This window comes from Saccostrea echinata, unplaced genomic scaffold (genome assembly GCF_033153115.1).
Source record: "Saccostrea echinata isolate AGI-Se365-2 ecotype Australia unplaced genomic scaffold, CSIRO_AGI_Sech_v1 ptg000004l, whole genome shotgun sequence".
In the NCBI taxonomy this organism is placed as follows: domain Eukaryota; kingdom Metazoa; phylum Mollusca; class Bivalvia; order Ostreida; family Ostreidae; genus Saccostrea; species Saccostrea echinata.
The window spans coordinates 1,566,035-1,586,929 of NW_026889753.1; the positions used below are offsets into that span (position 1 = coordinate 1,566,035).

Here is a 20,895-nt window from a genome sequence, read left to right on the forward strand (position 1 = left end):
TACCTCGAATGAGTCGAAAATTAGATCCTTTGTTACCCAGCCACTGGAAAAGCCATATATGAATCCGTTATCGGAAAAAAGTCACAGCCGTGATAATGAGAATTATAATCAATACCGCAACCAGGGTGCACCGTAGTACTAATGTATGGGAAAAATATTCCTTGCAGATGACTTAAAAGTTTTTAATGAATATTTTCGACATTTTGGGAAATGAAACCGCCTATCCAGAACCGTTTAATACCATGTATATTGGTGTTTTTCCAACTTGCTTTGTGCTCTGGATACGAGAGCATCGAAATTTATAATTTTTCTAATTTGTACGAATGTGATTGGAATATTTATAATAATACAGAGATACTGAAGGAACTAAGGGTAAAATCTAAAGTTTCTTGTGCAATTCTTTGTCTTCAGTATGAAATGTCTTGTCGTGGTTTTGAACTATACAGAATGTCGTCTGTTACGTCCTGTCGCTTGTTCTACACGGCTTCGCGCCAAAACTGTGCACCGTCATCTTCATCGACATCGTCTTTTTACAGGCGGAAAATAACTTACGAAATGACTACTTCAATAATACTAACAACGACAATTACTGAGGAACTCACTACTTCTGTGATTTTACCAACAACTAGAGTAAGTACTGAACACAATCATTGAACAACATTTCTGTGTTTTTTTTAATCCTTTGTTGTCTCTGCAAAAGTATTTGTTTGTTAAAAAATATATATCTAAAAATGCTTTGCTTTGAAAAATAAAATAACAACTCCTATATAGCTGTAGCATGAAAGATAACATTGTAATACAATAAATGGATAGTAATAACAGTCTATGCTTGAAAAATCAAAGGGGAAAAGCGAACCACCAAAAGTGATGATCAAAGTACATCCAATTGTCAGTAAGGGAAAAGAGATTTTTCTAACAAACATTAATTTTCCACATGCACAACGGTCAAAGAGCACAAAGCTGGTTACTGAAATGAAACATGCCTTAATGGCTTTTATTTAAACAATTGTTTATCCAACTTCAAGCAATTGGGGATTTTTTTTTCCAAACAGGATAAAATCATTCATCTTATGTTTAAGTGATAAAATATCTTTCTCAAATTTTATGATTAATCGTATCACATGAGACTATCTGAGTAGTTTTGAGACATACTTTATATAAAACTTTTTTTTTTATCAAAATATAATTCGGAAAGTGACATAAGAATTCTCTATTAATCTATATTTCACAAAATCTTTTTTTGCTAACACATTTCACTCTAGCAGGCAAACTATTTGCATGATTTAAATGAGTATTCATCTATGAGGTGCCGTTTTGGTATTTACTGTCATTAAGTGAAATCACCTATTCGAAAGGTGATATCACCTATTCAAACAAATGATATCACTCATTCAAATTGAATAGGTGATATCACCAAATCAAATAGGTGACATCAACTATTCAAAAGCTGGATAAGTGATATCACCAATTCGAATAGGTGATATCACCAGAATGGGTGATATTGCTTAATGACAAGAAATACCAAAACGACCCATCATATTTATCTATCATATTTATAATAAAATAAAAAAATCAAGTATATACCTCAGCATCATAAAGCATTTTATCCCATGTTTACCCCTTTATCCCGTGGATATGACTCATTGGATAATTTTTTCATATACCACAGTTGTGACGTCACAATGGTTTTTGCGTTAGAGTGATGAAGTAAAATAAAGTGGAGTCCTGTATAAAACAGTGTAAAACATTGGATGTGAAGTATTAAAAATGGGATAAAAAGAATCTCCCATGATTTGTGGTTGGATATGACTTTTATCCAACTCGTTGTGTGTTTTATCCCCTCGCCAAGGCTCGGGGATAAAAAACACACAACTCGTTGGATAAAAATCATATCCAACTACAAATCATGGGAGATTCTATATTTATACGTTATTACGTCCTTTCCCCCCGTTATTACACCTTTTCATTTTAGAAATAAGATATCATTTTTAGAGTTTCACTGGGACATGGCATGAAGTATGACACCCGAAGGGCGTTATATAGTAGATTTGATCACGTACCAACTTCATGTCATATCCCATTGAAACTCTACAAGATGATATTTTATTTCTTGAATTTATATTTTTAATTTTATTCCTGTTACAAAGAAAAATTTCACTATTTAAAATGCAACATAACATACATGTACAACATTGTGTGTGGTCACAGATTCACAGTCTAGCCTTTCCAAGTCTCGTGTGCTTTGCTTTCCATACGCACCAACTTCATGTCATTGTATATTGAATGCTAATTTAATTCGTATTGTCATATAAGGAAAGGCATTGGTAAATGTAAATATTTTACGATAAAAAGCCTTTTACATTTTTTTCCGTAGTTATGATTCTAAGCTGTAATTCTAATGGGCTTTTGTAAATATTTGAATAAATGCCATCTTCTAGAATCAACCACCAGTTTTTTTATTACTTGTATTATTATTAAAAAAAACATTGGGTTGATCTTTTAAAAAATGGAATCAGTTTTCATCGTTGCTCCCTCCATTTACATGTACCTCTATATTCTAATAAAAACAATTTCAATGCAATTCATTCATTTGCGAGAAAGTGATTGGAAGAAAATCCAGAGGATATTTTTGATATTAGAAAGAACATATTGATCACAAAAATTTCAATGTCTCTGATTTGAAAACAGTATTTTTTAGAATTATTAAATGAAGATTTTGATACCAAAAACCAATTTTTTTAATACTAAAAACGATACTACTTTTTAATATAAAAAATCAATTTATGGCATCAATTGTTAAAAAAAATATATACAAAGAAAAATGTATTTTATGATATAACAATCTGAGTTTAAACATCAGAAAAAAAATGGCATAAAAAAAATAACTTTATATTTATTCTTCATCATGTTTCAGGATATTCTTTGCCAAAATGGCGGTACTCTGACCGGAAGCACGTGTTCTTGTGTGTTTGGTTGTTCTGGTCAATACTGCCAAACCTGTATTAATGGTAAGATAATTTTGACTGAATGTTTTACAATATTATTATTAGATATTATTGTTTTTACAAATCGGATTTTAGCTCAATTAGTTGTAGACAATAATCAAAGAAATAAAATAATCCCGACACTTTTTTGAAAATATACAATTTTTCCTATACATCATTATTTTTATCTTACACACAAGATGTGTTTGTGAAACACTGATGCCCCCGTATGGCAGCTTATGGCGAAGGTTAAAGTTTCTCAAATGCAAGTCAAAATCCAGGCAAAAGATAAAAAAATTTGGTACCCAGAGAAAGGTCTTGTCTCGAGGAATATACCTGTGAAATTTGAAAACCCTAGCCCCAGCTGTTCAAAAGTTATGGCGGAGGTTAAAGTTTTTTAAAAGTAAGTAAAACTTCAAGGTCAAGGTCAAAGTTGTTGGTATCCAAAGGAAGGTCTTGTCACAAGAATTATATATGTGAAATATGAAAGCCCTAGCACCAACCGTTCAAAAGTTATGACCAAGGTTAAAGTTTTCAAAAGTAGGTCAAACTCCTAGGTCAAGGTCAAAGGGTCAAAGTGGTTGGTATCCAAAGGAAGGCCTTGTCACAAGGATTACATATGTGAAGTATGAAAGCCCTAGCACCAACCGTTCACAAATTATGGCCAAGGTTAAAGTTTTTCAAAAGTAGGTCAAACTCCTAGGTCAAGGTCAAAGGGTCAAGGTGGTTGATATCCAGAGGAAGGTCTTGTCACAAGAAATACACATGTGAAGTTTGAAACCCCAAGCACCAACTGTTCAAAAGTTATGGCCAAGGTTAAAGTCTCATAAAATTTTACAAAAGTGGGCCAAACTCCAAGGTCAAGGTCAAAAGGTCAAATATGATGGTACCCAAAGAAAGATCTTGTCACAAGGAATACACATGTGAAATATGAAATATGAAAGTCATAGCTCCAATTAATCAAAAGTTATGGGCAATGTTAAAGTTTTTACATGGATAAGATATTGCTTACATTTTATTCCTTTACATATTTGAAATCAAATCAATAACAACTTGAAAAATCATATTTTTTGTCTGATATTGCAATCAAATTTTGTAGCAAAAAGAACATTTCCCTTTTTAGCTCACCTAAGCCGAAGGCTCAAGTGAGCTTTTCTGATTGAAATTTGTCCGTTGTATGTCGTCGTCGTTGTCGTTGGCGTCGTTGTAAACTTTTAACAATTTCATCTTCTCCAGAACTACTGGGCCAATGTCAATCAAATTTGGCACAGAATATCCTTGGGTACAGGGGATTAAAGTTTGCTTAAATGAAGGGCCACACCCTCTTCAGAGGGGAGATAATTATGAATTTGTGAAAAATTATTGACATCTTTTAAAAATCTTCTTCTCAAAACCACTGGGCCAGGAAAGATGAAACTCACGTGGAATCATCCTCAGGTAGTGTAGATTCATGTTTAGTCAAATCATGACCCTCGGGTGTAGGGTGGGGCCACAATGGACGATAAAAAATTTACATAGGAATATATAGGAAAAATCTTTAAAAATCTTCTCAAGATCAGCAAAGCCATGATTGGTCATATTTATATGGAAGTATCCTCAGGTGATATAGATTCAAGTTTGTTCAAATCATGACCCCCGTAGGTAGGGTGGGGCCACAATGAATGATCAAAATTATACATAGGAATATATAGTAAAAATATTTCAAAATTTTCTTCTCAAGAACAGCAATATTAATGCCATGATTGGTCATATTTATATGGAAGCATCCTCACATGGTGTAGATTCAAGTTTGTTCAAATCATGACCCCCGGAGGTAGGGTGGTGCCAAATGGACGATCAAAGTTTTACATTGGAATATATTGGAAAAATCTTTTAAAATTTTCTTCTCAAGAACAGCAATAGTAATGCCATGATTTTTCATATTTATATGTAAGCATCCTCAGGTAATTTAGATTCATGTTTAGTCAAATCATGACCCCCGGAGGTAGGGTGGGGCCACAATGGACAATCAAAGCTTTATATTGGAGGATATAAGAAAAATCTTCTCAAGAACAGCAAAGCCATGATTGGTTATTAACTATTCGGAAGTATCCTAAGGTAGTGTATATTCATGTTTGTTCAAATCATGACCCCCTAGGGATAGAGTGGGGCCATAACTGATGATTAAAGTTATTATATACATAGGAATATATAGGAATTTTTAAAAAAAATTCTTCTCAAGAACAATAAAGGTATGATTTGTCATATTGATATGGAAGCATCCTCAGATAGTGTAGATTCACATTTGTTCAAATCAAGACCCCCGGGGGTAGGGTGAGACTATAATGAAAGTTCAAACTTGTAGGAAAAAAGTCGCAGTTAGTCAAAGAAATACATGTATTAAGCATCTTTAGTTGGTGTAGATTTAATTTTGTTCAAATCATACCCACCCACCCCTTCTTAGAGGTAGGTCTGGACCACTGATGCATTAAAGCTTTTCAATACTGGGGTTTTTTTTCTAGCCACAGTACTCAGGTGAGCGATGTGGCTCATGGGCCTCTTGTTAGTAATTATTTATAATTTGGCGTTATATACCAGTTTTGTTTTCGTCGTTCTCTTGTACTTAACCTGAAGATACTAATAATTGGTTTTTCATTTGAATCATCATCATCATCATCGGCTTTTTTTCATCAAATTGTACCTGATGATCTCCATGGGGTGCTGTTACTATTTGAGCATAAGAGTCGGCATCTGGTAACTACTCCTGAGTCTTGTAACGCTGAGTTATCTCTCAATCGCAGCTATTCTCTTGGTATCAGCATTAAAAGTTCTATACTGGTTAGTATGAAGCTTTGCTCTGTGAGTTACTTTTAACATCTTTCTTTGAAATCGGTTTCATATTTTCTGTCTTGCTCTTGGTGTAGGTTTAGGTCTAGAATAGATGTAAAGCGATTATTGTCCACAATCTCTATATCGAAATTCCTATGTGATATTTTCTGTTTGTTGTTCACAGTTTCTTTTCTACTACATAAACTGGAATATCTTTGATGATTGTTCTTAAACTATGTGCGATTGTCCTTCCCACATACATGTCTGCTATTTTATGTTTTACAAGAAACTTTGTCCTCATGCCTTTTTTGATGCCCTTGATCTTATCATATTATTTATCTCTTTCTGTCTGGTTTTGTCGGCAAATTCTTAACTCGCTAGTCTTGCTTTCATTCTATCTCCACGATTCTCTTTATAACCATTCAGTTTTCCATATTTTTTCTGGTTGAAGTTTAACACTCAATCTGTTAGAATCTAGTGTCTTTTCTAAAGATAAGAAATTTGGTGTCTTCCCATATCTTTCATGCCCAGTAGAATTATAATCTTGTACATGAGGTACATTATACTCTTTCCTCTTCCTTTTTTATATGACCCTTAATTAAGTTCCTAGCCGGGCGCGTAGCTGCCTATACGCAAGTGCGTACACATCATTTTCCAAAAAAAAAAGAAAGAAAAAATCTAGGTGAGAGAGGGAGAGAAAGAGAGAGAATCTCAATATCATTCAGCAAATATTTTTGTTTCACATCATTATTTTTTGGGGTCATATTAAAATTTTTCATGTCTATACAATCAAATTTGAAATTCGTTATAAAGTCGTTGCCAAATTCAAATAAATCATTCAATACTTTTTAAGTGTTCTATATGAGAGATTGACAATTTTTTAAGATGTTTGAGAAATTAAATTTTAATCATATCGTTGAATGACTTGATCAAATAGTATACGATCTAAAACACAGTATTCTTTTTCTACTAACATTTATTTACTTGTTGTTGAACATCATACTATAATAAGAATATATATGGATAAATATCCAGATTCAAGTACATGTAAAAATAAGTTTCCGTGGAAGTTAAACTGCGTTGCAAACAATATTACTAAGAAAAGCAAAACAACATACATGTATTTCCTGCAAGAAAGTGATTGAAATATTTGGTAAAACCCGGGAGTTTCGTCCCCTGGGCCCCCACCACGGCTTAATTCGACATGGACCTACTGGGTGCCTCAAGGCGGCCCCCAGACCCCCTGCCGTTCTCTGCGTACACTTCACTTACATTCTGGCTACGCGTCTGCTAGCATATCAAATAGTGTTCTATTGAAACGTTCTGTCATTCCATATCCCAGGGGTAGGACAAAGTCAAGTTGTGGAGAAAATTGAAACATGATTTTCTTAGAAATCACCAATGATCTCGGCTTTTAGCCCACCCGACCAAAAGGCTCAAGTCAGCTTTTCTAATCGAAAAGTGCCCGGCGCCCGTTTGGCCGTCTGTCTGTCTGTTGCGTGTCTTGTGTTGTCTCAACTTTTCACATGATTGACTCTTCTTCATGGCCCTTAGGTCACAACAGGGGAAACAAAATTATACATAGGAATGTATTAGAGAAATCTTTAAAAATCTTCTGTAGATTCAAGTTTGTTCAAATCCTGACCCCCGGAGCTAAGGACAGGGTCACAATCACAACAGAAGATCAAAATTTTATATAGAAATATACTGTATATAGAGGAAAAAATTCTGAAAACCCTCTTAAACTTTTTATTAGTCAAATTCAGCTATTAAATGTAGATTCCAATTTGTTCAAATCATCCCCCTTAGGAAGTAGGTTGGGGAACTTCATTTAAATTAAAGACTCGTATTGGAAAACTAAAAGGCAATTTGCAAACAAACTACCCTTCCGTTTTCACTAAATCGGAGGTGAAAAAAGAATTAGAAAGACAACATTAACAATATGTTATGGTTCCGACAGAGAAGGCTTGTATTAATGTCGTCTTTGTTTTAGAGGCTAATTGAACATTATAACTGTATTTTAGAAGAAATTAATTCTACGTCTAGAAATCCAACTTATACCCACAGATCTTTTTCTAAGGATGAAATTCTTCAAAATTACATTTCAGTGTAAAACACTTCTGACATTTCAGTCGTACAAGGTGAGTTCTATCTATCCTACTTATACTGGATTCCTAAACTTCATAAAAAATCCTTACAAAGATACATTGCCAAGTCCAGCAAATGCACTATCAAGCCGCTATTTTTACTCCTTACAAAAATATTAACTGTACTAAAGGAGAAACTTCAGATGTACTGTGCTACAGTATATTCTAGAAGTGTTGTAAATCAAATGTGGATTCTCAAATTTTTTTAGAAAAATTGAAACCACCGACCTCCAATTTTTCAAAGGTCGATAACATCAACATGTATATTTCTACACTTTACACAACCATTCCTCACGATAAATTAAAAACTAGGTTTTTTTGATGTTTTAGACAGCTGCTTCTTCAATAAAAATGGAACTTGGAAATTTTCGTATCTTGTGATTGGTCATCAACAAAATTACTTTGTTAAAATCACTCTGATTCTACACAAGTACTCTGAAGTTGATATTAAAGGATGCGGGAGTTCCTCATTGACAATGTATATGTAGTCTTAGGATACCAAGTCTTCCAACAATCTGTTGGAATTAAGATGTGCTCCTTTATTAGCCGATGTTGTAATATTCCTATGAAGCAGAATTTATTTTTTTTAAAAATCTACATCAAGAGAAATCACTTGTTGTGGCTTTCAATTCAACATTCATATATCGACGACGTTTTATCAATGAACAATAGTTACGTCCATTCATATGTCGACTCGATATATCCCAGTGAATTTGAAATAAAGACTCCACAGAGTCTGCAACATCTGTGTCATATTTTACTTATCGATGAACGATAAGGACCACGATTAGACGATAATGACCAATGAAATATGAAGATAAGGAACAGTATTCAATATCGAAAGTCCAATAAACGATACAAATTTGGAGCAGAGCATCAAAATTTAGAGGTGAGATCAGGTGCCATGGAGGAGTGAGCATCTCCGGCTGATCAGTCACACCCGCCGTGATCCGTGTCATGATCGGAAATAACAACAAAATTGTATACAAACGAGATGACTTCAGCTTTTCCATCGTCAACTTTTTTTATTATATAGTAACATTCCGCTATCACCTGCATATAGTGTTTATGTCTTCTGTTACGTGTTCTGGGTACGATGAATTTTTAAACCAAACCGGGCTATTGACAGATAAGTTATGTTACAGGGATTTCAACACCTTGTTTAAAGTCAGCACTTCTAAATTTGTATGATCATTATAATGACATTGTTAGCAATTATAACCTATCAAAGGGTTGCATCTTGGCTGACGTTTTTCATGCCAATTCTTCGGAATTTGTTTTTACACTGAATTTGACTAGAATTGTTTCGTCTACCTGAACAATACATAGGGCTCGCGGCTGGTGTGACTGGTCAACAGGGGGTGCTTACTCCTCCTAGGCACCTGATCCCACGTCTGGAATTTCCGGGGATCCTTGTTTTATGCCCCGTTCACAGATTTCTATTGTTGTGTTGGTAGATTTTTTGAGATCGAATCAGTGTTCGTTATCTGCGCCTTTTTCGTTCAATTCTGGCTGATTTCTGCTTTTCTCTAGAGAAAGTGCTCAGGTGAAAGATGGGCATCTTGTTGCCCTTTCTGACATCTTTTTTTTTTACACTCTCAAATCTTTAATGTAATTTTGCCCAATTCATCTGATTACGAAAACTTTTCTATATTGCTGATCCTCAAATTCGCCCAAATTGTCATTAATTGCTAGACCTTCAGCTGTTGCAGATCTGTTTGGCTTTGACGTTCTAATTAATATTTTACTCACACCTGATGAATATGTTAGTTTAGATAGTTATCTACATCAGCGTTACTATAAATAACATCCAAGTCAATTTTTTTAAAAAACGTTTCGCTTGAAATCTAATTTAGTTGAAGTAGTTATAGAGGATTGTTGTCAGTGTAAGCTATTGTTGAAGTTATAAAAATTCGGTCTGAAGGCCCACCTTTATCCAAAAACATTTGACTTATGCGCTTGATAGCGTTTTCTTAGATCAATTTAAACTCCAACTGGCATAATTAAATATTCTTGTACATTCCTTGCTCTTGATTAAGAACTGCTACTACTCCATTGCGACTAGCATCAACATGGCTATTGATAATTTGGAAATCCAAAAATTGGTGGCTTGGCAAAATGTTGTTACAGCTATTCAAAAGCACTCTCTTCTTCTCCTCATTTCAGTTTTTGTGTGTTGCACAATGGTATAGAAAATAATGAATTTCAAGCTTAGCACCATCTTCGCTAGCCAAGGGTGACGATCCGCTCCTCTTCTCTTTTCAGGGGAGAGGAGCGAAGATGGCTTAGCACAAAAGTATCATTTGATCAAGATGTGCATTTACGTTTGATAAGTTTTTAAAAACCATTTCGAAGTCACATGAACTCGAGATCACACGAAGAATGTAATTGTTGTCCAATCCAAGACTCTGTTTTGAAGAAAGTTAGAATTTCAAGTTTCACAAAGAAACTTGTAATCAGAAGGTGAATTTGATCCTTATCTGGTACCTTGTTTTTGGATTGGAAAAATATTACATTATAATGACAATATTATGATAACAATTATAACCTATCATTGGGTCGTGTTTTGGTTGATATACATACATGTAATATCAATTGTTTGTCCTGTGTTTTTATGGTAAATTTGACCACGGAATATTCCGTCTACCTGATTTATTAGTATACGTAGCTTATGGCAGTTGTGACCGTTCGGCAGGGGATGTTTACTCCTCCTAGGCACCTGATCGCACCTCTGGAATTTCCGGGGGTCCGTTTCTATGCTCTGTTTAAAGATTTCTATTGTTTGAATTTTTAGGCCAATCACCGTTAATTTCACCTTTTCATTGCATTCCTACGTTGATTCGATTTATGCCATTGGACTCGAAATAAAGACAACACAGTCTGACACATCTGTTTCATATTTGAATGTTTTACTAGAGAAAGACATTGATGGCAATTTGATAATTAAACTTTATGATAAACACTTGAATTTTTCTATAGTCAACTTCCATTTTTTAATATAGCATTATACCATTATCCCCAGCATATGGGATTTATTTCGCCCAGTTGATTCGATACACATGATCATGTTCTTCGAATGAACAATTTATAAAACAAGGCAGGATACTGAAAAATATGTTGATGATACAAGGATATGTTTAATGTCAATAATTTGCAAATTCTACAGTCGATGACCTTACTTGCAAATACAATTCATCGTTTGGTCGAATGTTGAGGGACGTCTTCCGTACAAATTTCTTTGCCCTTTTTTCACATTAAAATGTCCACTATCTGTCTACTATGTCTAGTTTTGTTGTACCTGATCATGACAAAGGGTACACGGCGGGTGTGACAGGTCGATTTGGGATGCTCACTCCTCCATGGCACCTCATCCCACTTCTTTTTTTCAGAGATTCTTGATTTCTCTGCTCACAGCTTGTATTATTTAAATAGACTTTTGAGCATGATTACTGTTCTTCACAATTTATTAAAGATTTTTGATAATATCTAGTTTTTTTTTTCAATAATGATAATTAATGAAATATGGAGATAATGAACAGTAATCAAGCCCAAAAGACCACTGAAACTAAATTTTAACTTTATTTTTTATTTTGATTAGAATGTAAGGATGCAACTGGGGTATCTGGAACAGGCATAGCTTGGATAAAGCCGAGTGGATTCGATGTTGCAAAGCAGGTCTGGTGTAATTTTGACCACGGTGTAACATATTTCCAAGTACGCAAATTTGGAAATGTCAATTTCAATCGTTCTTTTGCCGAGTACGAAAATGGTTTCGGTGACGCAAATGGGGACTACTGGCTCGGGAATAGGTATGTGTATATACTGACTAACTTGAGAGGATTTAATGCTGGATTTACTCTGATGAAATCTGGTAATAGCGTCAAGATATATTACTATGATTTCGTTGTATTGGATTCAACGGCCAGCTATGCAGTACAATACTCGTCAACAAGCTCAGCTTCATACCCGGCATTCAATGGTAAAGCATTCCAAGCATACGATACTGTAAGCGCATGCGCTCTGTCAATTGGTTGCGGTTGGTGGTTTGGATCAACATGTTCTTCTGGAAGTCTAAATGGACCATATCCAGTGGCTTACGGAGTGTATTCTGGAGCTACAACCACATGGATAGGAATATATTGATGTCAGATGGACTTTTCAAAACGTTCTTATGACCCCATCTTATGTCTTTTAGACCAATATTCAGATGAATTCTCTTCTTGATTGTTTGGGGAGTCTAATACATAATCATACTCGTCCAATATTTTAATCATACCATTCCAGTATCTTGACGCTTCCAGTTCAATATTTAACCAAATCCGGACTGTTAACCGAGATGAATACCAAGAGAAAAATCCAACTCGAAGACGTTTAAAACGTGTCGTGATTGTTCAATCTACGTAATAATGAAACATTTCAAATTTTATCATTTTTCCAACAATTACCTTTATACAACATTTAATACATATCTAGTTTTATTTAAATTTGGAGATGTTCTTTGATTAAGTAGTGCTTTTAGCAAATCGGTTATGATTTTTTTTTTTTTTTTTTTTTTTTTTTTTTTTTTTGCTCGCTTTGCTCAACGTTTTGGATTTAGCATATAACTACAAAGACATATTCTGATATTATATTCCCAAGTAAATTACTTGAATTTGATTCATCGAGCAACATTTGTTAAAAACACTATTTCCCTCTGAATGATGAAACCACGCCCTCCAGCGCGAGAGAACTTAGCAACAGTCAACATTGCTTGACGATCGGTGATATTGCCAAAAAAAAAAAAAAAAAAGACTGCGCGGAATCAAAGCGCCCTCCACCTTTATTTGTATAAAACATATCAGTATAATATGATAGATACTGCATGTAGTTAAGGGTAACATGGAAAATTCTAACCCCAAGAAAACCATTAATTGTCAACATCGGCTGCGCCTCGGTTGACAATGGTTTTCTATGGTTGAAAATTTTCAATGTTGCTCTCAACTACATGCAGTATATATTATAATAGTATATTTGTGGCCTCAATGTACCGAAATTACATGCATGTTTTTACTGAAGATTAATATGTTAAAGCAAATGTATATAATAAACATTTAAAAAATTGAACACGGTGAGCAAAACATGCGATAAAAAGAAGAAAAAATAGGAGTTGTTTTCACAACAATAGTAGCACCAGTCAAGGTTAGATATTTTTATCTACATGCTTATACGTAATTCTCTTCATAAATATTTTTCTATTTTAATTTACCAAAAATTTTCTGTCAAAATAAATGAAATATCCGATGTCTGTAATATTATCAGTGATGAGTATGAAAAAGCATGCTTCTTTACTGAATGAAACTTCTTGAGAAGGTCTAGAACAATTAATACATCACTGCTCAATATTGATTTATTTTCATTTTTCAAAGGGACTAGATTTATTGTATTTTCATCAGGTTTAAATTTTGGACTTAAACATGTTTTCATTCAATATTCTTTGGAAAAAAAAATATACATTTTCATCTAAATCTTCAAAAGAACCACGTAATTCTTTCTGGGGAGTTCTAGTATACATATAAGAATTAATGCCATTCTGCAGTACGTTTTGATCAATAGACTGACGTCGATCACAATGATAATTAATTAACGTTTCTTACCATATAAAACAGGTTCGAACACTGACTAGTGAAATGAGATTTATTGAGACAATGATACTGAAACAATAATGAAACAAACAAAAAAAATCCTGACGGAATACCTTGCGTTGCAAATAATGAAAGAGAAAAATATTGAAAGTATGCATATATACCTACGGCACATTTTAAATGATTAATTAACAAATTAGGTTGATCGATTTTAAGATTATTTAACTAAACCATTTTGAATTTTTTTTAACACCAAGGTTTTCATATTTGGTATCCAACTAAGTTTATGTTCTCGCTTATTTGGAGTGAGACCATATTCCTTTTGTTTGTGTAACATCAAATCATATTCCTTTTGTTCTTGTAACCTTTTGTTCGTGTAACATCAAAACATATTCCTTTTGTTCTTGTAACATCAAAACATATTCCTTTTGTTCGTGTAACATCAAAACATATTCCTTTTGTTTTTGAAACATCAAAACATATTCATTTTGTTCGTGTAACATGTTCATTGACAATATGTTAAGAAGTGATCTTTGTTTTCGGGTTTACTCTCTTTCCTCTTCTTTTTAATTGCCAAAAGAAAACCACTAAGACTCGTGTCTTTCGACAATTAAAAAGATTAAAGAATTTCAAGAGTTGAAGAAAAAACTTAACAGGCACCTAATAATAATAAACCTATATTTCTCATTCCATTCCTGTAGTAAATATTGCTAAGTACAATATAGAAGGAACACAACGGTGAGTAAAGTTCGATAGGGTGACAATTGTTTGCTATTACGTGAATATTCATTTTAATCAGTATGGCATTTTTGTTCTAGGTTATTGATTATCTTAACATATTTTTTAATTAAAGAATTGTAAGTAAACAAAAATTTCTATTTTTAAATAAAATGAGTATGCTGATTATAATCTTTCTTTTTTAAAAAAAAAAATATGGAAGCAAATTGGAAAAGATATTTATGGATTGTACATGGCTGTCTTCTGAGATGTTGTTATTACAAAGTTTTGTAGTCCGTGAGTTTGGAACTCATAAGTATATACTAGTATAAGGTATTTGTCTAGGATAAAGCAGCTGAGAGTCAGAATCTGGTGCTATTTAAACAAATTATTCGTTTTAGCATTTCGTAGAGAAATGTATGTAGTCTATACAATACATCTACTACTTTACTAATTCCGTATAAGATATCGTCAAAGCTATTTTGAATTGCTCAACCATTATTTGTATAAAGTAAATCTTGTTTGGTTTGGTATTTCATTAATAATGATAATGTACGACGATTATTCATACCTTTCCCCACATGATGAACTGCGATCTATGCAGTAGGCAGTAAAAATAACTGTTCCTACTCTGCATATTAAATTGGGAGAATCACCAGCATCGCTGCATGATCCAAAAGTGGATTGGATCTACAATCGAACTATGAATAGCTTTCTTAAGTAAATATATTTAAAAAATATTAAGTTACTTATGGTATTCTACCATATTTTAAGTTTGAGAATAATCTCTTAGATATTCCCCAACTGTTGCTTCCTTTTATATGAAACAAACCTTACAGTGCCTAGATACAGACCATATTAAACAAAATCCTCGTTCGTGATTTGTTCCTTATCTTATGTTAACTACAGTCATGCTGGACTCAACATTACTAGTCATGTAAATATATTTCAAAAAGAAAACCTGAAAGCAATTTCAAAAGGCCCGAAATTCGGGGAGTCCCGATCTTTCAAATGGCGAAAGAACTTCAAAAATTCTACTATGAACTGTGGCGAGGATTAAAGTATGCCAGACGATACGTTTAATATATAAGGAAAGACCTCGACAATTTGTCAGAGTGTGTTAAGTGTTTTAGAAAGTATATTAAAGAATTGTATGATATATGAATTATAAAGGCAAAATACGTACCATCTGTCCTACCGCTTTCAGTAAATTGGAAGTGATAAAAGAATTTAAAAAAAAAAAGACTAAATGAATAATATGTTATGTTCCAACTAAAAAGGCTTGTAAAAATGTAGGCTTTGTTTGTAAGGCTGACAGTAAGAACTCTATTGGCTTTAACTTCAAATCTGGAAATTCATCTAATACTCATTATTCGCTTTCACAGGATAAAAGTCTTCAAAATCACATTTCGGTTTTAAATATTTTTTATGCTGGAGTTCGCGATTGAATTTACATATATAGTCTTTGGAGACCAGATTATCCATCAATCTGTTGGAATTTACATTGTCAAATTGTGTTCCTTTATTAGCCAGCCTCTTTTCTTGCTCTTTTTAAGCAGAGTTTATAAAAAAAAAAACCTTCTACTTGAGAAGAAAAGTATTGCTGTGGCCTTCAATTCGAAATTTAAAAATATCGACGACTTTTTTTATTAAGTAGGTTGGATCCTGCTACCAAAAGTCTGAAGAATTTTTTGTCAGGTATAATTTTAGTATTTACACACATAGCTTAATTAGAAATCAAAACAAGAAGGTCAGTACACTTTTATTGGCATTACGGTGCATTAAATATGACGTTTTTTCACTGATATTAAACATAAATCACTTCTTGAAAGTTTTTCCTCCAATATTTTTTATCCAAATAATCATGAGACCAAATATACTCTTATTCAATCTTGAAAAGACACGTTAACAATTGTTACAAAGGTTTCAAATAACTTCGCATAATCAATTTTTTGACCTTTCTGCACTCACAAAATGTCATTTTTCTGGCAATAAAAAGTTATCATGCAAGAGAATTATTTTAAGGTCTTAATTTTTTACCGAATTTAAGCAGAATGGTCAGAGTAATCTTATATATTAAGAAAAGTAAATCAAAAGTGTGGGTCAATGATGTAAAGTTTTAGATATTACTAAAAAAAAGTGTTAATCTTAAGTTAAAATTGCCCCTTTTCCCCTTGGACTTTCAGAATATATTTGCTACAGTATCAGTTGTCACAGTATGACAATGTAATTCATGAAAGTTAATTTAATAAATATTTCAACATTTTACTGCACAATATATCTCTGTGTGCGGCCTGCATGGAAAAATAGGAATCCAAACTGAACAGAACTGTAAATACTTCGAAAGAGAAAAATTAATCATTTTCTTCTCCTTCTTCTTCTTCTTCTTCAAAAAAAAAAAAAAAAAAAAAAATCCCACCACAAAGTAAAGTTCTTCACTTAATACTTTTTGCATGGAATTTAATCGAGGGTTTTTAATTAAGTACAATTTAAATTGCATCACAGATTCCGAATTTAATGTAAGAACTTAATGATGGAAATAAAGGTCCACTGCTCAAAAGTTCAGGATCGGACCTCCTTAACAATAGATACTTTCATTTATATGTCGACTCGAAATACTCCAGTGAACTTGAAATAAAAGACATCAGAGTATGCCAAATCTGTTTCATAGTTTCATAGTTTGGGTGAATTACTGACTATAGACCTTGATAGCATATTTACAACTAAACAATATGTATATAAAAAAAAAACAAACAAACAAACAAAACAAAACAAAACAAAATTGGGGGCGATTTCAACTTTTCCATAGTCACCTTCCCCTATTTATATAGTACATATAACATTCCACTATCACTTGCATATTGAGTTTATGTCTCATTTGATTCAGCGATTTTAAGCAAGCGTATGATTTAAGTCCGATCAATTTTTAAAAACGAAGCAGGCTACCGACAAATAAGATGATGTTACAGGGTTCTCTTCAATCTCGTTTAAAGTCAGCAAATTTCATGGTCATTCTTTGGGTCTTATTTTAACTGACATGTTTCATTCCAGTCAATGTTTAGAATATTGTTTATAAACCAATTATGATTACGGATCAATCCGCTAATCCGATCAATATAGAAGGCTCACGGCTAGGGATGCTTGCTCCTCCTAGGCACCTGTTCCCACTTCTGGTGTTTCCATTGGCCCGCTTTGCTCTCCTTTTTTACGTTTTGTACTGTTTGCAGTATTGATTATATCGTAATCTTCACCATTTTCATTGTCATCGGTTTCTCATGTCCATTGTTTGATGACGCAGAATGCATGCCATTATATAATATACGTTAATTTGTTCTTGATGGTCATTTATTTTCGAGGTCAGCATTTACTTATCATACTATACCAATATGCTTATCAGAGTAAGAGGGATAAAGAACAAACATCACTGAAATATTAGGTTTTATTTGTATTTTGAAGTTAAAATAATCGTCATCCGTATAGTTATAACAAAGTAAGTATTTCGTGTAACCTTTAACAATGTGCTGCGTGGAACCAGTTATTTGTATTATTTCCATGATTTTCCGCATTTCAAACAGAGTTCTACTCGTACTTAGGAATAGCTAAGAGAAATTTCGGTTCTGAAAACTATATTTTAATGAAGTTAATTTCCCCTTGAGATGTAGGGTTTAAACTGTATTTTTTCTATCTAGTAGCCGTCGTGGTTAAGCAAAGATAAAAACTAATATTGAAGCTAAATAAGCAGTAAAATGTTATGAATTCACGGAAATTGCTTATTCAAGTAGAAAAAGCAATAACATTATTTTTCCATTTTCCACTAGATAGGAGATTTCAGTGTTTTGTCAAATATGGATTAAAATTTGATATTGACACGAAAGCTCATTATCGGAATCGACAGCAGATAGATATCAAAAAGTGACACATCCATGTCGGGTGCAAATAAAGGCAAACTCGGTCTCGGTATCGGAATGATTTGTGGACATTGGCTTAGCTCCTCATTTCATTTAAATGTAAATTTCGATTGTTTTATGTATTTTGTGAAAGTAGTTCATTTCGGCGTCGCATTACTAAGTACCACATACAAAACCAATGTGATTGTTAAAATAATTAGCTGAATTAATGCAATACCATGCTTTTAAATGATGCAGCTCAAGTATTCTTTTAGAAACTGTGTCCCAGAGATGAACCAGTATAAATATCGATTGTTTTTTAAAAATTCTTTCTAGGTATAACAAATAAAATTTTTACCTCCAATAACGAATGTATTGTATTACTTAATTAGAAATCCTTTTTTCTGTGTACAGAAACTTTCATGAGGCTATCAATTAGACTTCTAATCAAGGCAAAATGTATAAGAAGCTCATGATTTATACTATATAAAAATTCTAAGTTTGATGTTTATGTCTCAAATTCGCTGCGGAAGAGTATACTCTGAATACGATCATATTATAAACTGAGGCAAGCTACTGACAAATAGATTGATTTTACAAGGAGTTACACAATCCTCCTACTCACCTGATCCCATCGCTAGTGTTTCCAGGGATCCGTGTTTTTGTCCAGTTCAAGATTTGTTTTGTTTACAGAATTTATGAGACTGCTCATTTCACATTTTACATTTTAACCACTGAGCATGTATCTCTGCTGTAAGACAATCTGTCACCGAGGATGCTTGTCATTCGGTATTCTTCTATGGATAATGGAAAAATTAAAAATTCCACACTGGGTGACACGTCGCCCAGTATATAAAGGTGCCACTCTGTTTAGTCTTTAAGGGGCACAGACTCTAACAGAATGGTTGATGTCCCTCGAATTGTCCTTCAAGACATAAAGAATTTGTCTTATATACAGTCTTTAGATAACCAGTTTTTGGTATGAAACAGACAACACCTTTACTATAATAAAAGATTGTAAAGATTTGATCAGAGATAATTTTGAGGATTCCTATTCGGACATCATGTGTTTCATTTCTAAATGTTAAAATACCAAACATTTTAAATCCTGTGATATTTTGAAAACCAAAAATTCATTCAATAGAAACTTCACAGGACAAAGTTTTAATACCAAAACTTGTAAGCAACTGAGTTGTTAGTCTTAAAATTGTCTATGGAATTGAACGTAATTTTGGTTGCCTTATTTATGTTGGAGAAACCAAGGGCTTCCTCAACAAGAGAATGTCGGACATGGTTTTAGATTAAATAATGGGGGCCATCAACAACTTTATAAACATTTCATTTCTCCCAACCACTCTATTCTTTCTATGAGGGTTAGAATTGGGGGGGGGGATATACCATCCCACAAACAGTCCTTCTCTACGTACTTCCATTCCGTAGATAACGATAAGAATACTCTATTAGGAAACTAGGCATTGCATTTCCTAATGGTTGCAATGACCGCATTAATAATGAAGGAAATCCAGCCCGCAACATGCCAGTTTGGGTGTGATTAGACTATACCTTTACCAGTATACCAAGACGGAAGCGCAGTCATGGACATCGTTCATACAATAAGCCAAATATAGACGATGTTTTATTTGATTAGCCATTTCCTTTCGTCAATAAATAATGAGGTCTACATCACATTCTCACTAAACTTCATCCTGTGCCATTAAAACTTTTTTTAATTTGGATTAATAGAGTATTCCAAGAAACTAAAGCAAGTCCATAATTGGATTAAACACCAGACTAGTGTTTGAGATTAAGGATGTTGCCAAAAACAGGCTCTTTAAACCGCCATTGTAACAAAAAATAATAATTCTGAAACAACCCATCGATTCCTTGAGCGTAAATTTGCTAACAATTGTATAGACGCTGTAACATTAACAACATTGTGTAGTTTTGTATTTAATCATATTTTAAGTTGAAGTCTACACCTTTCATCTCAAGCAAATACTCTCAAACCGTTGCATCCAAAATTTTCAATTATAAACAAACTCTACTATGGTGGCATATTTCTGCCCCTTGTGTGCAAGTTATTTTTCTATCAAATATGTCGACATGCAAGATAAATATGTTGATATGCAAGATAGTTATGTCAACAGTAACATAACTATGTTGACATGCAAGAAAATTGCAATCAAATAAAAATTATAAAAAATCTTCAAAAATCTCAAATATCGCCTACATGTGACATCCAACATGCTAGATGCTACTTATTTATGTTAACATGCGAGATAAATATGTTGATATGCAACTTATTTATGTCAACTTGCAACTTGGTTATGTTGACATGCAAGATAAAATGTTGATATGCAACTTATTTATGTCGACATGCAATTCTTTTATGTCGACATGCAACTTTTTTATGTCGACATGCGAGATAAATATGTTGACATGCAACATATTTATGTTGACATGCAACTTATTTATGTTTACATGCATTTTTCAGATACAGTTCTGCTATGACCTTAACCTTAGACCTTGAAACATAGTTCAAGGTCACTGCACACCCTTTAAAAGAGACCTCGGACGAACAGATGGACGGACGAACACATTAATTACTATAGGTAACCCGCAAATAGGGGCCCTAAAAACGTTTTATAATCTACGGTCACGTTTCTGAATCGCCAGGACATTTTATCTAAGGAAATCCAATTTATCTTTGTTGTCCACCTCATATTATTGA

General features: G+C 33.3%; 1 protein-coding gene across 1 annotated transcript; it reads left to right on the top strand.

The window, feature by feature from the left end:
* Positions 1-210: 210 nt before the first annotated feature.
* Positions 211-12,232, top strand: LOC133179234 (fibrinogen-like protein A). The gene is made up of 3 exons (XM_061314024.1): positions 211-609; positions 2,915-3,008; positions 11,538-12,232. Exons 1-3 carry the CDS (start codon positions 211-213, stop codon positions 12,080-12,082), a joined length of 1,038 nt encoding a protein of 345 aa, XP_061170008.1. The 3' UTR covers positions 12,083-12,232.
* Positions 12,233-20,895: the final 8,663 nt, after the last annotated feature.

Coding starts and splice junctions, on each gene's coding strand:
- LOC133179234 (XM_061314024.1), top strand. CDS start 211: ATGAAACCGCCTATCCAGAACCGTTTAATACCATGTATATTGGTGTTT. Junction 610..2,914: donor CTGAGGAACTCACTACTTCT/GTGATTTTACCA, acceptor ATCATGTTTCAG/GATATTCTTTGCCAAAATGG. Junction 3,009..11,537: donor CTGCCAAACCTGTATTAATG/GTAAGATAATTT, acceptor TATTTTGATTAG/AATGTAAGGATGCAACTGGG.